The sequence below is a fragment of the Bradysia coprophila genome, unplaced genomic scaffold (genome assembly GCF_014529535.1).
Source record: "Bradysia coprophila strain Holo2 unplaced genomic scaffold, BU_Bcop_v1 contig_24, whole genome shotgun sequence".
Taxonomy (NCBI): Eukaryota; Metazoa; Arthropoda; class Insecta; order Diptera; family Sciaridae; genus Bradysia; species Bradysia coprophila.
The window spans coordinates 5,161,334-5,175,309 of record NW_023503501.1 but is presented as its reverse complement, the minus strand read 5'-3'; the positions used below and the strand labels follow the sequence as shown (position 1 = coordinate 5,175,309).

Genomic DNA, 13,976 nt, shown 5'->3' with positions numbered 1-13,976 from the left:
TCCTGATTCATTATCTGTAGTCAGGAAGTTGGCGCTCGACCTTCTCCTGGTTCCGAGTATCCAAGTATTGCTCCAACTGGTCCGATGTCAGCACTGGGAGTCAGAACAGTTTAGGTGAAAAAGGGATTTTATGAAATTACGTTTAACGTTATTCGCAACAAATGTTCACGACAAGTCACCCTGAACGACTTTCAATACCGACAGTGCATTTTGTGTAAGGAAGGTATTGATGTGAAGAAGTGAAGCCTAAAACCTTTACATAACAATCAATTTGTTTAAAATGTAAACGATCCATCGTTTAATGCGCCGATGCTATTCTAAATTCCAGAAATGCTCCCAAATAAAATGTCGAAGAATTAAAAAAAAATCGACAGACAAATCGAACCTGATGTGCATTTTTCAATTGATTAATAAGTGCCACGTTTGCATCGATATATGTGTAATTAAACCAATAGATTCTAATGTACAGTAAGGTCAGTCTGTAAACTTTGGAGTAAGCACGCCATACAAATTCGATTTTGGTGAATTTCTTTGTGTGGAAAAGGAAAGTTCTCGCGTATCTAATGAAATGGCGATTTGCGTGAACTCCTGAGCCCGACTTGGGCATGTCTACTCCAAGTTGGCGTTCCTATTCGGTACATATAATGGAAAATTCTATAATAAAAAAATAGTCTCGTCTCGTTAAGTGCTTACAATTTACTTTATTTTGTTCTATAATTATAACAGTCAGTCTCATAGTCTCATATAAATTGAAAATTAGACGCTTTTCCCGTTTTCAATCAACTGATGCATTTGTATTGATAATTGTAAGTAGTTTAACTATAGTGGTATCATGGCAATGGGGGATCGCAAGTTTCACAAGTTATTTTGCATCGACGGACAACATTATTTTAAACAAAAAAAAAATTGTTTTCTATCAAGAAACGATTTTCTCAAAGTTACTTGAAAAAAATTGAATTAACCCAAAATGTAAGCAGTACAGTCGGCAAAATCGGAACCACTTACAAGATGAATGATGAAGGAAAATGTGTCACTCCGTTTTTTTAATGAGTAAAGCACGAATCGTACATTCACCGTTTACAAAAAAGTTCTCCGTTCTCATTCCGTTTTGCCTCCGTTTAGAACATATTCACTGCCTTTTGTTTAATTGTCGTGTAAACGGATGAACCGTTTTCAGAACGGAGTATAGTACGATTTGTGCTTAAGGCGTGATTTCCACTTATCTAAAAAGTCCTCCTTGTGAGAGACAAAATTGAATTTTTTCGATTTTTGCTTTGTTTGCTTGACATGGCAGCTCGCTCTCTCACGGAGTGCTTTTTGTTGAGTGGAAACCATGCTTAAAGGATGTGACACGTTAGTGGCCTTACTTGTTATTTTAAAAGAGTAGTCATTCCACTGCCAGTTCATAATATTCAAGAGAAATCAAATCTTCATTTCCTCGACTGTCGATTTGGATGTGATCAGCTAATTTCCATTAATTTCGCAAATTTTTCTTCTAATTTGTCATTTCCGTATTGTTTCGCCAATTTTGTATTCTCTTCCCGAAATTTGGTTATCTCGTCCACCAATCGCTCTTTCTCTCTGATTAATGTGTCATTCTCTTCCACTAATTTTGCATTCTCTTCCCGCAATTTTGCATTCTCATCCACCAACTTTGTGCTCACTTCCATCGTCTTGCCTCCCTGTTCAACCATGTCACTGCGACTATTCTTAAATTCCTCCAGTTCCGCTTCAGTTTGCTTCATTTGTTTCTTGATTTCTAGTGCATCACTGGTCAACTTATAGCAAAATTGTTTCAATTTGTCTTTTTCCATAATCAGTGACCCGTTGGCTAAAAATGATTCAGCCATCCAGCCTTCGCAATTTGAATGGAAAACAATGAAATCTCTAACGGCCGGCTTTGCATTTTTGGGGATTTCACATATTGGATACAGTGGGATCAGATCGATGCGCGAATTATCCACTATGCCGTAATCAGCTATCGTTTTTGCATCTTCCAATTTCGTACCGGCAAACAACAAATGTTGATTTTCTGGCTGTATGCCGTTCAAGTCCCGAACTTTTTGTTTGACGGTCCAAATTAGTTCTGATGGTTCCACGTCAAAAGTTGTTCTACCGCAGAAATTGATCGTTACTCTTACACCACCACGGAGACGGAGCACCAAGTGAAGAGTGGACTCTTTCTGAACGTTATAATCGGCTAGGGTGCGTCCATCTTCAATCTGCTTACCAGCGAATATCAATCGCTGCTGATCTGGTGGAATTCCTTCTTTGTCTTGAATCTTGACCTTAACATTTTCAATTGAATCAGATCCGTTGGTAGTGATGGTAATGGTTTTGCCGGTTAATGTTTTCACGAAAATTTGCATCCTACAATTATACAGAGATTATGTTTCCAGTCAATTTTGCTCACTACTCTTATTAGGATGGAGCACTCCGTACATCAATCTGCCCAAATAATCGAAACTCACTCTGTCAATGTTGCGTTGTTGTTCACAATCAATTTGTCCATAGCACGGGAAGCTAGAGTTGTACGAACTACTTCAGTGACATTTATGTTTGAGATCAACTGTGGTATGCCTCGTGAATTATCCGTTCCTTCTCCGAATAAAACGATTGCTGGTTGCTGTTATAAATGAAAACGAAATCGCAATTAAGATATTGTCCGACCATTTGTCGTACACGGAAGGTGTAAGTCAGAATCTATGAGAATACAGCAAAATAAAGGAAATTGGATTGTGTGGTCGTTCGTGAAGTCAGATTTTGTCATGATTTAATTCATCAACAAAACCATCACAGTCGATAAAATTCATTGAAGCTTTGTATCGTCAATCTTTCAATGAACAATCTTTACTTCTGAGCACAATTCACGTTCCAACGAATGTTCTCACCATATTGTTTGTGGATTATTGAGGTAGTTTCAATTGAAAGTATAATTAAATCCAATAAAATCACACAGAATTGCTGTCTATGAAATGCGGTATTTACGAAGAGCAGAAACCTATCGAAGTGTCACTTTTGTGTCAATTGCTCAATTTTGTCATAGAATGTTGCGCTCAATTTGCAACTTTTGCGTAAAAATTTTGAAAACAGGCTATCGAAATTCGAAGTATTTTCCAGTTCCTAGGAAGGTATAATGCTCACATGAAGTAAAAAATACTTTTAACCTTCTAAGTGCATGTTTTCGGTAGTCGATCACCTCCCACCACCCACACAAGCTTCGAGGAGTTTTTTTTTAAGTGATTATGACTTCTAGGGACCAATACCTTTCTCGGCACATACCCAACAGTCAACTGGAAAATATGTCCGATTTCGGAAGGCTGTTTTTTAATCTCGTAATTGTACCGGTCATTTTCCAATAAGGTATGCTAATATATAAAAACTGCCGATGCCAACTTCAGGTACCTTATAGTGATTGCTTCGACACTAATTTATTTTTCTGGAACGGAAACTATGTAGCCGTTAGAGGAAATTTACCCCAAAAATATGTGAAAATCAGCTTTAACAGACTACAGATACACGTAATCATTGCAAGAAATGCTTCAAATAACTTAAATCACTTATTTATGAAGAATAAAAAACAATTACACTCATCCTAAAGGAACGGGCACTTGAAGATAGACAAATTAGATAAATTGAAAATTTCATCGTAGAGTGACCTTGCTGCAAACAAAATGTCGTAACAGATAAATAAATAAATATCCTACCAATATCGCCATTCAAAGAGTTTCAAACTCTCTTCATCTTAGACATATCGATATTTAAAAACCATTTAAAAACGTCGAATTTTCGACTTTAGCTAGCTGTAGCTACGTGGTCAGGTTGTCGAGGGAAGCCATTTCAACAGAATTTAGCTTACAATTAGTCACTCTATCCGTTGCGATAACAATCTGTATTCAAATTGACTCGTCGGTCCCGCACGACTATGAGTGACGGTTCTCCGAAACGGATGGATAGATCCGCGAACTGAATATGGTTCCTTCGAGTACTCGAGTCACACAATAAGAACACGAAGAAAAATCAGAGGTGGTGTCACGACTCTATTTAAGTTTTGTTCAAATCCACCGTTAAAAATCTCTAAGTTTAATTTTGGACATTTGCCTCTTTCTACACGATTTACATTTTACTTCATCCGGTTAAAAAGTTGGATCGTCCGGTTTTGAGATGGAGTCAAAGTTAGCCATGTCTTGCCATATAAAAATAAAAACTTTGATAAAATGTGATAAAGTATATCGATATGTGATTGTGTTAGCTAAAATAAAAGGTAATTCCAAATGGAATTCAGGACAGTAAAGTTTTCCAACGTATTTTACAATTTAATCGAGCTATCAGCACTTTACTAACCGAAAATGTTTAGAACTAAATAAAAGCATTATTAATTTGAAATTGGTTTTCCAAGAAAATTACTTCCTAAAAATCGTGTGTATTTGCAGTGTCTGAATCCAGAATGAACTAACACACTAACTTCTTAAAGAATATTATTTCAAATCGTTTATTGGTAATTGGAGATTTTTATGTTCTTTTACTCATCCGCTAATTGTATTGATCTTGATCCTGATTTAAAGAAGTTTATTTAGATCTTAGGAGCATTTTTAGGAATTTCATTCCGTGAAATTCTTAAGAATTCTTTAAAAATTTCTGAAAATTCGTAAAATATGGATTCCGTTAAATTCCTAAAAATAAATCCTGAACACGGGCATATCAAAAAGTGGAAATTTGCCATTCCTACCTAGAACTATACTAAAATTATCCAATTCCAATTATCAACGAGAAGGACAAGAACCAAAGAGTTGTGATAGAATTCTTTAAAAATTTCTTGAAATTTGTAAATTTAGTATTCAGCATTAAATTCCTATAAAAATTCCTGAACACCGGCATATCAATTTATTAATAGTATATTACTTCCGAGGTTTACACTTACCTCTTAAGTACAATACTTTACGTGATTAGGCAATCTAAATGAAAATGAAACATGCCGTAACACGTAAAAATACTGATAGCAAATGAAGTAATAGATCCGATGGTAACGTTGTTCCGGATGAAAATGTCTTTATTGGAACTTTGCAATTCCTACCTAGAGCTACTCCTAAATTATCCAATTCCAATTTTCAACGAGAAGGACAAGAACCAAAGGTTGATGATATTGTGTTCATGATCAAAATTTAGTTTTCATGAAATATATATGACTCAACTATTGTACATCTGAGGTTAAAACGTTCGAAAATTTGTATATATTTTTCACCGAAACTTTTCACGATAAAAATATGCAATTTCTGTTTATATGTTGAGACGTTAAATATATACTGACGGTAAAGAGAGAATATTTATTTTTAATGAAAAAGAAAATATAAACAAAACCTATGCTGAGTGCTAATAATTTTAACTGTACGGTAGCTGGGTAAAACATCAACGTTACATTGAGCCGCAAGATCTAAAATGTGAAAAAATTGCAACACATCAGTTTCCCATTCATATATGCTTTTAATGATGATTGTTTAGATAATATGTTCGTTTGTACCATATATATAAAATGAGATGCTGAATGTAGTCTGGTCAATCGAAAGGTTTAGTGGTTCAGTGAACATTGGAAGATTTTTTTTATTTTTTTTTTGTGTCCACAATGGAAGTTCCATTAATTTTACTGGTAATTGAAAAATTTCAAAGCAATGAGCTCATTCTTCGGTAGTCAATAGTGGTTTCTCCTTTCAATTCCAGTGTGCTGTATTAATAGTGTGTGCGTTTCCGGTGGCCCACGGCGGAAATGATCTCAACGGTGAAGAAAATGATATGACAATAGTTGAGTCGGCACCATCTAGAAGCAATATATTGGTTCACAACACATTCCACTTACCACCGATGGATCAAACATTCCATATACCACCAATGGATCAAATGAGATCACCAGAAATGATTGAAGAATCGGAATTTACAGTAATTTAAGATCGCATTTGGCGGTGAGTGGAAGTGTTAATTTTATTGTGTTTTGTGCTCAAGGATCCTACGATAATACGGAAACCAGTTAACGATCACTACAGCTTTCATTCTGATGGTATGAGAATGTTGGAGGGCAAAATCGATTTTTTGGTCAAAAGCAATCATCATATATTGAGCATCCTGAACGCTTTGGAATACAGAATCAATCAGACCTTAGATCCAACTAACCGATTTGATATACGATCCACTAAGCAACCGAGTAGTACTATCGATCTGATGGACAATCTTGAGGTAATGAACTTGTTGAACAATATTCATCAGTTCATCATCTCGTCGAATAGCAAAACCAAACAGTCGGACATTTTGGAAGCGGATCAGATTCAAGTCATTAAAGATTTTGTTTCGGTAATTGAAAGCGAAAGGAAAAGTACCGGACATGCAACACCGTCGACGCCTAGCTCTGTTAATCAGGTGAGGTTCTTTTTTCACTGAACATCAACAGCTCTGTGCTAAAATGTTCGTTAAAATGTTAAAGGTGCTCGCAAACAGTTGGAAAACAATTCAATATTTGGAGAAGGTATCTGGAACAGTTCAAGACATCGACGAACGTACGGTTCGTATGTTTGATAAATCTTGCCGCCAAGATCAAAAATTAACATATGACAACCGATATGATGATTGTATCTGTGATAACGGTTCGGTTGGCAGAAAACAATATGAAAATGGTCGATACGAAAGGACGTATGGCAGTATGAAAAGGGATACCAGTCGAGGTAAGTCAAACACATTACAGGTGAAGAGTAATTTCATTCGAAACTATATTCGTTCGCAGTGATTTTCGAACCAAACAAATACAACTGCCACGACCTTCAAATACGAAGAAACGGAATCTACAAATTTGCCTCGCTGGACGAGGTGAGTAATGAAGCGGGTCGCTTTCTGTACGAACGGTATTGCGATTTTAGTACAGCCGGCGGTGCATGGACCGTTATTCAGCGGCGTTTTATGAACGAACAACAAGAAAATTTCAACAGAAGCTGGCTAGACTATAAGCTTGGCTTCGGCGATTTGGACAAAGAATTTTGGTTCGGCAACGATTTCATCCACAAGCTAACATTCGACGAAGACGTCGAGTTGCGTGTGGTTTTAGAAGATGCTCGTGGCAGAAAAGGATGGGCCGAATATTCCCTGTTCAAAGTTGACTCCGAAGAATATAATTACAATTTGATAATTGGCGGCTACCGTGGCACTATTCAAGATGGTCTGCTGTATCACAACGATCAGGAGTTTAGTACGTACGATCGGCAGAATGACAATAATGAAAATGTGTCCTGTGCGTCGTCGTATGGAAACGGATGGTGGTTCAATAAGTATGAACGGTGTGCAACGGACACTTTTGGTGCGTCGAAATTAAATTGAGTTTCGTTTCAGTTGTACGCAAGCAGTCAGTGGAGACTACAGGGGTATCACATGGGAGAATTGGCTGGGCAGTAATTTCTTGAAGTCGTCCAAAATGATGATTCGACCAAAAGGTTTGTGGAGCAACAGTGATAGCAGTGAGGAGGGGTACATTTATACCAGTAATGGAATGGATCCTTAGACGCGGTGATGGAATGGAGGGTAATTTATTGTACTTTAGTTTTATATATGATGAGTAGCAGGGTTAGTGTCCGTGTATGTATTGATGGTCGGCGGTTAATAAAGACTTTAGAGAAGTAAAAAGGCTATACGAATTAATCGATGAAATGTCAGACGACTACTCCATACCTGATCTGTTATCGACAGCAACAATAGAAATAAGCTATGAGCTTTTGCTGAACATCATATTATATAGCAAAATGTAGTGATAACAAAGGAAGTAAAAGATTTTGAATCAATCCGTTAAAAATACTTAGAAAACGAAAAGAAAGAGATGGATGACCTCTATTGAAAGAGATATCAGTTGGGTGTAGAACATTCTCAGTATGACTAAACTGCAGGTGAGTTGTTTGCACTGATTTGAAGATAGTGTTGTGTTAGCTAGAACTGGATTGACTACAAACCATTGTCCTGAAATTTCGACGACATGAGTATCGGCGACTTCCTGAAGAAACGGCGAGTAGTCGCCGTTTCTTCAGGAAGTCGCTGTTTCTTCAGGAAGTCACCGTTTCTTCAGGAACTCGCCGTTTCTTCTCGTCGTTTCTTCAGAAAGTCACAGTTTCTTCAGGATGTCGCCGTTTTATGTAAAAAGCGCTGACTTTCTGTGAAAACGATGACTTCCTGAAGAAACAACGAGAAGAAACGGTGAATTCATAAGAAATAACAAGTTCCTGAAGAAACGGCGACGGAAGGTTCTAATCGTTTTTTCAGGAACTCACCATTTCTTCTCATCGTTTCTTCGGGAAGTCAACGTTTCTTCATAAGGCCAAAAACCAAATTCTATCGTCTCTATACATGAAGTAGAAATTCTATCGTCTCTATACAGAAAGTCGATAATAAGCGATTTGGCGGTATCTTTTTGGCAGTAACTTTTTGGTTGTTGAATAGTCTTGCTGTAATAATCTTTCTGTATTGAATACCAACCATGAGGAAGTAATCCCTCTACGAATTTTCATTGCACATAAACAGCGTTTTAACACGCCGAGCGATCCGGCCCATTGCCCCGGAGCGAAGCGGAGGGCCGCAATGCGAGCCGGGCGCCGGAACGGTGTCGGTAACTTAGGAGTTAATTTTTTTTCTCTCGCATCGTGTCATAATTAGTCACATAAAAGTGTTTTAAGACACCGAGCGATATGTTTCTGTGTTGTACTTGAGTTTTTTGATTTCTACATATAAAAATGTATGTAAAATTAAGAAAAAGGCAGTAAAGCACAAAACAAAAAATGTGTCGGTTTTCAAAATTCAGAGCGTGTATATATAAAAAATGACACAGACTTTTTATGACACGATGCGAGAGAAAAAAAATTAACTCCTAAGTTACCGACACCGTTCCGGCGCCCGATGGGCCGGATCGCTCGGCGTGTTAAAACGCTTTTTATGTGCAATGAATTACACAGACTATTTATGACACGATGCGAGAGAAAAAAAAATTAACTCCTAAGTTACCGACACCGTTCCGGCGCCCGGCTCGCATTGCGGCCCTCCGCTTCGCTCCGGGGCAATGGGCCGGATCGCTCGGCGTATTAAAACGCTTTTTATGTGCAATGAAAATTGGTTTTCATGTTGTAAAAAGATGAATTCTGTAGTGATGAACTAAACTTCTTTACGTTACATTTCGTAAAAGGATGAATTCCATAGGAACCAACAAAACGCCTTTACGGCGAGACGAAAATTAGAGTTGATTTGGGATCTCAATGTCAGCTGAATTAGTAATCTTGAGTTGAGATTGGCAACTGAAGAATTTCTTGAAATCGAAATTTCATCTCAAATCAAGAATAAGCCAGTGTACGTAGATTTTATTCATTTGAAATAAAATACAAAGCTTTTTATTTTATTTGTTTTAGTTGCTTGCAATCAGAGATTGAACGGTGAGATGCGATGCTTCTGAAAGTCGTTGTTTCTTCTCGTCGTTTCTTCAGGAAGTCGACGGTTTCGAAGAAACGGTGACTTTCTGAAAAAAAGGTGACATGTAATGACGACTCTTCAGATTTTCTGATGAAACGGTGAGAAGAAACGGTGACTTCCTAAAGAAACGGCGACATCCTATAGAAATGGTGACTACCTGAAGAAACGATAACTTCCTGAAGAAACGACGAGAAGAAACGGCGACTATAGTGGCCGGTTCTTCTCGTCGTTTTTTCAGGAAGTCACCATTTCTTCTCGTTGTTTTTTCAGTAAGTCACCGTTTCTTCAGGATGTCACCGATACTCATGTCGTCGAAATTTCAGGACAATCTACAAACCTGACAGTCGATTGGGTGATCGCCGAGCTACAGCCAAATAATTTTTGCCGGCCCAAGATACATGTAAAAAAGCTTACAGATCTCCCACCGAGACCATTCCGGTCCTGATGTCTGCTACGGTTACAACAGATGTAAAATTCTCTCCACTTCTAGTACTTCAGACTTGCTACGGATTGCTAGTGGCTCTCAATTTCGTGTGGATGAGTAGGTTTACGCATTGCGTGGTAAAACGATTCACTTGTGGGAAATGTTTTAATTCATCAAATTTCTTAAGCTTCTAATTAATAACTAAAACCAATGTGGTGAGAATGTCAGAATGTCAGCAGCTCACCAGAAGGTTACTATGGTCACTGTAGTTTCGATTATTATTTTTTCGGACGAATCATCATCTTTGTCGACGTACTGCCAAGAAAATTGCCCAAAATGTCTTTATCCGAACAACTGAAAGACAAAGTTTTTTGATCAATCTCAAAACGATTTCCTTGCTAGAAAAAGACTCACTTCTTAAACCACCATCCGTTTCCGATCGACGATACACAAGACGTTTGCTGACTATTGCCATTTAGGTGATCGTATGTGCTAAACTCTTGATCATTATGGTAAATTAAAGTGTCTTCGACAGAACCGCTACTGTAGCCACTGATAACCAATTTATAGTTGTCCTGTTCAGACTTCATTTTGAACACAGAGTATTCCACCCAGTTGGTTTTTCCATCTTCATCTTCCAAAAGTATTCGCAACTCGACATCGTCGTCAAATGTTAGCCGGTGGATGAAATCGTTTCCGAACCAAAACTCTTCGTCCAGACTGCCAAATCCATGCTTGTAGTCTGTCCAACTTCTGTTGAAATTTTCCTCATTATAGTCAGCGAAGCGTCGTTGAATGACTGTCCAAGCACGATTGTCGGTGTAGAAATCACAATATCGCTCATAGAAGAATCGATTTCCATCGTTCGCTACTTCGTTCAGCGAACCGAATTTGTAGATTCCATTTCGTTTTACTGTTAGCTCGTGGCAGTTGCGTTTGCCTGGCTCGAACGTTACTGCAACGATTTCAATTCACACTAATGCTAAGTCAAATTTTCATACTTGTTACATACCTCGTTTCGCGTCTTTCCGCAAATGTCGGTATGTCCTTTCTGAATTGGCTGTGTTTACACTTTCTTGTGGTTTGGCTGTTGTCGTAGTGATTTGTGGTTTGGCTGTTGTTGTCGTTGTGGTGGTGGTGATTTTACGAACAGAAATCGAATCATTTGAGGTGGATGGAGCAACAATACTAGTCTCCTGGTCAGCAACTTCCGTTTCCTTTGTTCCGGAGGAAGTGTAAGAATTTCTATTGTCGAAGTGGCTACGTTCTTCCGTTTTTCCAGACTCGTAATGTGCCTTCGTAGATGTTACAACGGGATTTCCATTAAGGTCGATGACTGCACTTCCTCTCGAATCGTAACTTGTCCGACTAACGTTCTCGTTTTCCGTCAATTCGACATTTGATTTTGATGCATAATTTTGACCTTGTCGTGCAGTTCCACTGTCATTATTCGTTTTGTTGGAAGCAACGAAGTTTTGGTCAAATATCTCGTTAACGGTCGATTCGTAACTATTAGCCTGTGCTACGTCTGATTTTATTTCTTGGTTTGAAGATGTGTGCGAATTCCAACTACCGCTCCCATTCCCCGATTCGAAAGTTGACCTTGAAGACGACTGAACTGGAGGTTTGTTGCCTATAAAGGCAACATTTCCTTTCGAGGCATTGCTATGCTCTGTCTGTTGTATTCCTATTCGATCGTTATTGTTGTAACCAATTTTCTGGCTTTGGTTTGACTCTCCAACAAACGTTTCGTATGAACTCCAACTATTGACTTCCGGTACAATTGGCTTTGACACAATGGGCATTGTATTGTGGTTAAAGGTCTCACTTTCTTTGAAATTTTTCCTTCTTTCCTCATAACTGCTTCGATTGTGACCAACATTCTGATTTTCTGTGACTGCTTCAGTCGATTTCGTAAAAGAATTTCGATTTTGATTCGATTCGTATTCTGGTGTCGTAGATGCAACAAACGACTTACTGTTGTGATTATCACGTCCTTTGGTCTCGTAATTCGTCAGTGTTCCTGTTCCAAACTGATGTCCTCGATCAGTATTTCCAGTTTGTTCCTCATAATTGTTAAAATTGGCCTGTGAATTTCTACTCCAATTGTGGATCGCACCAGCACTTGATTCATATGCGGGACTCGTGGAAGCACCACTAGGGTTGTTATTGTCGTTGGAAGTTTTCCTTCTATCTGTTGAATCATGATTCGTCTGCGTTATAAGATGTTGTGTGGATTGGTCCGTTGTCGAAATTTTTTTATTGCGCTCAGCGATCTCATAATTATTCGATCCTTCATTGAGTCTTGTGTTCATAACGGACGGATTTACTCTGCTAGCAGTTTCGTCTCTATACAGGTGGGACGATCCACCTGAAAATTGACCAGACGATGTTTGTTGAATGCGAATAGTACGCTCTTTGATATCTTGAACGGTTTCAGCAACTTTTTCCAATGATTGCATTGATCGCTTACCGCTTTCCATTACCTTAGAATTTTGTGGGAATTTTGCATGTTCAGTATACAAATAACGAAATGTTACACACTCAAATTACCATGTCAAAATTGTTAGCCACTCTCATGATATTTTCGTTAGAGTACTTGACCGCATCTACCAACTCTCTCATAAAATTATTCTGCGGCATTTCGTTTACTGACGGTGAACAATCCGTTTGGCAGTCATTGGTCGATGAACCTTTGATGTATTTGTAGATTAGACGCAATTTGTCCATCACATCATGAGCAACGTTTTCCTCAAAATTTGCTGCATCAAAAACTCGATCGAACTTGACCTCCAGACGGTGCATAGTGTTAATTAGATAAGCGGTGCTCCTCATTAGCGAATCGATATGCGGGTCCACTGTTGGAATCAATTGACTATCCCAAAACTATTTTCAACCGCAGTGCAGGCAGTAAAAATAAAAGTTTTAATTCAGTGTTTAGGGGCCTAAATGATGTTCGGTTTATTCCCGTGAAGTATCGCCAAAGTCAAATCGCTAAAGTCAAATCGCCAAAAAAAAATCGCCAAAGAGTGAAGAACCGACATTTTTTTTTTGCGATTTGAGTTTGGCTGAAGGATCGGCGGGAATTTAGCAAGAAAACGTTTCTATACCTGTGGCCCTTCCGGCATGAATTTTCTATTTGACATTCGATTGTAATCGGGATAGTACAACGATTTTCTTACAAATACTGTTCTTGGTGATGATTCTGCAACCTCAGCATCTTTTCCACTTATTCCCGATAACAGAGATATAGTCAACACTATCACAACACTCTGGAATTGGAAATGAATGCCTTTACCGTTTGAGTCTCACACTATCGTGCCACTAGTATTTATACCATCAAGTCCACAGGGATTTCCATATTTAAAGACTCTCGATTTTTTAAATTACGACCTGTCTCCGTTTTTCTGAGAAATTCAAATACTTTGAAGAGTAGTTAACACGGTGGCTTACGTTGTGACGAATGTCTTGTCCGGAGCAGCTTTTATAAAGAAGATAAAACGCAAAATTTTAAAACAAACATGACTGGGAGCATGTACAGAAATTTGCAAGAGATGCAATTTTATCGATTCAATTTATTGTATGTGTTGCAGCATCGATACGGTTGTGTTTGTTTTCGATTAGCATCATTATCTTCTCATGTTTGGCACTAAAAAAATAATTTAATTCTGAACGTAACGAAGAGGACGTTACTTTTAATAAAAACAAAACTCAAAAACGTTTCACCTTCAACCGAGTCATGAACAACATCAACTTTTCATCTCGTTTTTCCGATATGAAAGATGAGGTGTCTGTTGATAATTTTTGTTTTCTTTCAATTAAAACAATGAATAGAAATATATAGAGCTCTCTCGTGTCTCCGCATCGAATAAATAATTCTACTTATTGAACATGATCGTAAACGAATAGGGGTAATCCGGATCTTCCTCATCAATCTGAAGTCGAGGTGCAAAAGTGTAATATTAATGAAACCACGAAACCGTTTTACTTCAATTATTTATCACACTTTGATACGCAGAATCTACTACTTCATCAGTTTTAACATAGATTCTTCTACATAAGAGAACTAGTTAGG

At 38.0% G+C, this 13,976-nt stretch overlaps 3 protein-coding genes across 5 annotated transcripts; 1 reads left to right on the top strand and 2 right to left on the bottom strand.

Moving 5' to 3' along the window:
* Nucleotides 1-681: 681 nt before the first annotated feature.
* LOC119078044 lies at nucleotides 682-3,004 on the bottom strand. The gene is made up of 3 exons (XM_037185459.1): nucleotides 2,892-3,004; nucleotides 2,472-2,626; nucleotides 682-2,370 (listed from the first exon to the last, which is right to left on the bottom strand). Exons 1-3 carry the CDS (start codon nucleotides 2,892-2,894, stop codon nucleotides 1,461-1,463), a joined length of 1,068 nt encoding a protein of 355 aa, XP_037041354.1. The 5' UTR covers nucleotides 2,895-3,004; the 3' UTR covers nucleotides 682-1,460.
* Nucleotides 3,005-5,428: 2,424 nt separating this feature from the next.
* On the top strand, nucleotides 5,429-7,656 carry LOC119078043 (fibrinogen beta chain-like). Its single transcript, XM_037185458.1, has 6 exons — nucleotides 5,429-5,644; nucleotides 5,716-5,931; nucleotides 5,995-6,405; nucleotides 6,470-6,707; nucleotides 6,767-7,304; nucleotides 7,366-7,656. Exons 1-6 carry the CDS (start codon nucleotides 5,621-5,623, stop codon nucleotides 7,532-7,534), a joined length of 1,596 nt encoding a protein of 531 aa, XP_037041353.1. The 5' UTR covers nucleotides 5,429-5,620; the 3' UTR covers nucleotides 7,535-7,656.
* Nucleotides 7,657-10,060: 2,404 nt separating this feature from the next.
* LOC119078040 (fibrinogen alpha chain-like) lies at nucleotides 10,061-13,169 on the bottom strand. Of its 3 annotated transcripts, none has more exons than XM_037185451.1 (6): nucleotides 13,012-13,169; nucleotides 12,455-12,787; nucleotides 11,880-12,387; nucleotides 10,914-11,801; nucleotides 10,316-10,856; nucleotides 10,061-10,255 (listed from the first exon to the last, which is right to left on the bottom strand). In XM_037185451.1, exons 1-6 carry the CDS (start codon nucleotides 13,045-13,047, stop codon nucleotides 10,180-10,182), a joined length of 2,382 nt encoding a protein of 793 aa, XP_037041346.1. In that variant the 5' UTR covers nucleotides 13,048-13,169; the 3' UTR covers nucleotides 10,061-10,179. The 3 variants fall into 3 exon arrangements, with proteins under 3 accessions (XP_037041346.1, XP_037041348.1, XP_037041345.1); XM_037185453.1 differs by having other exon boundaries at nucleotides 10,914-11,798; XM_037185450.1 differs by having other exon boundaries at nucleotides 10,914-12,387.
* Nucleotides 13,170-13,976: the final 807 nt, after the last annotated feature.

Coding starts and splice junctions, on each gene's coding strand:
- LOC119078044 (XM_037185459.1), bottom strand. Junction 2,371..2,471: donor AACAACGCAACATTGACAGA/GTGAGTTTCGAT, acceptor GTATAATTGTAG/GATGCAAATTTTCGTGAAAA.
- LOC119078043 (XM_037185458.1), top strand. CDS start 5,621: ATGGAAGTTCCATTAATTTTACTG. Junction 5,932..5,994: donor TTGAAGAATCGGAATTTACA/GTAATTTAAGAT, acceptor TTTGTGCTCAAG/GATCCTACGATAATACGGAA. Junction 6,406..6,469: donor CGCCTAGCTCTGTTAATCAG/GTGAGGTTCTTT, acceptor AAAATGTTAAAG/GTGCTCGCAAACAGTTGGAA.
- LOC119078040 (XM_037185450.1), bottom strand. CDS start 13,047: ATGTCAAATAGAAAATTCATGCCGGAAGGGCCACAG. Junction 10,857..10,913: donor GCGGAAAGACGCGAAACGAG/GTATGTAACAAG, acceptor AAATCGTTGCAG/TAACGTTCGAGCCAGGCAAA. Junction 10,256..10,315: donor AACGGATGGTGGTTTAAGAA/GTGAGTCTTTTT, acceptor TTTGTCTTTCAG/TTGTTCGGATAAAGACATTT.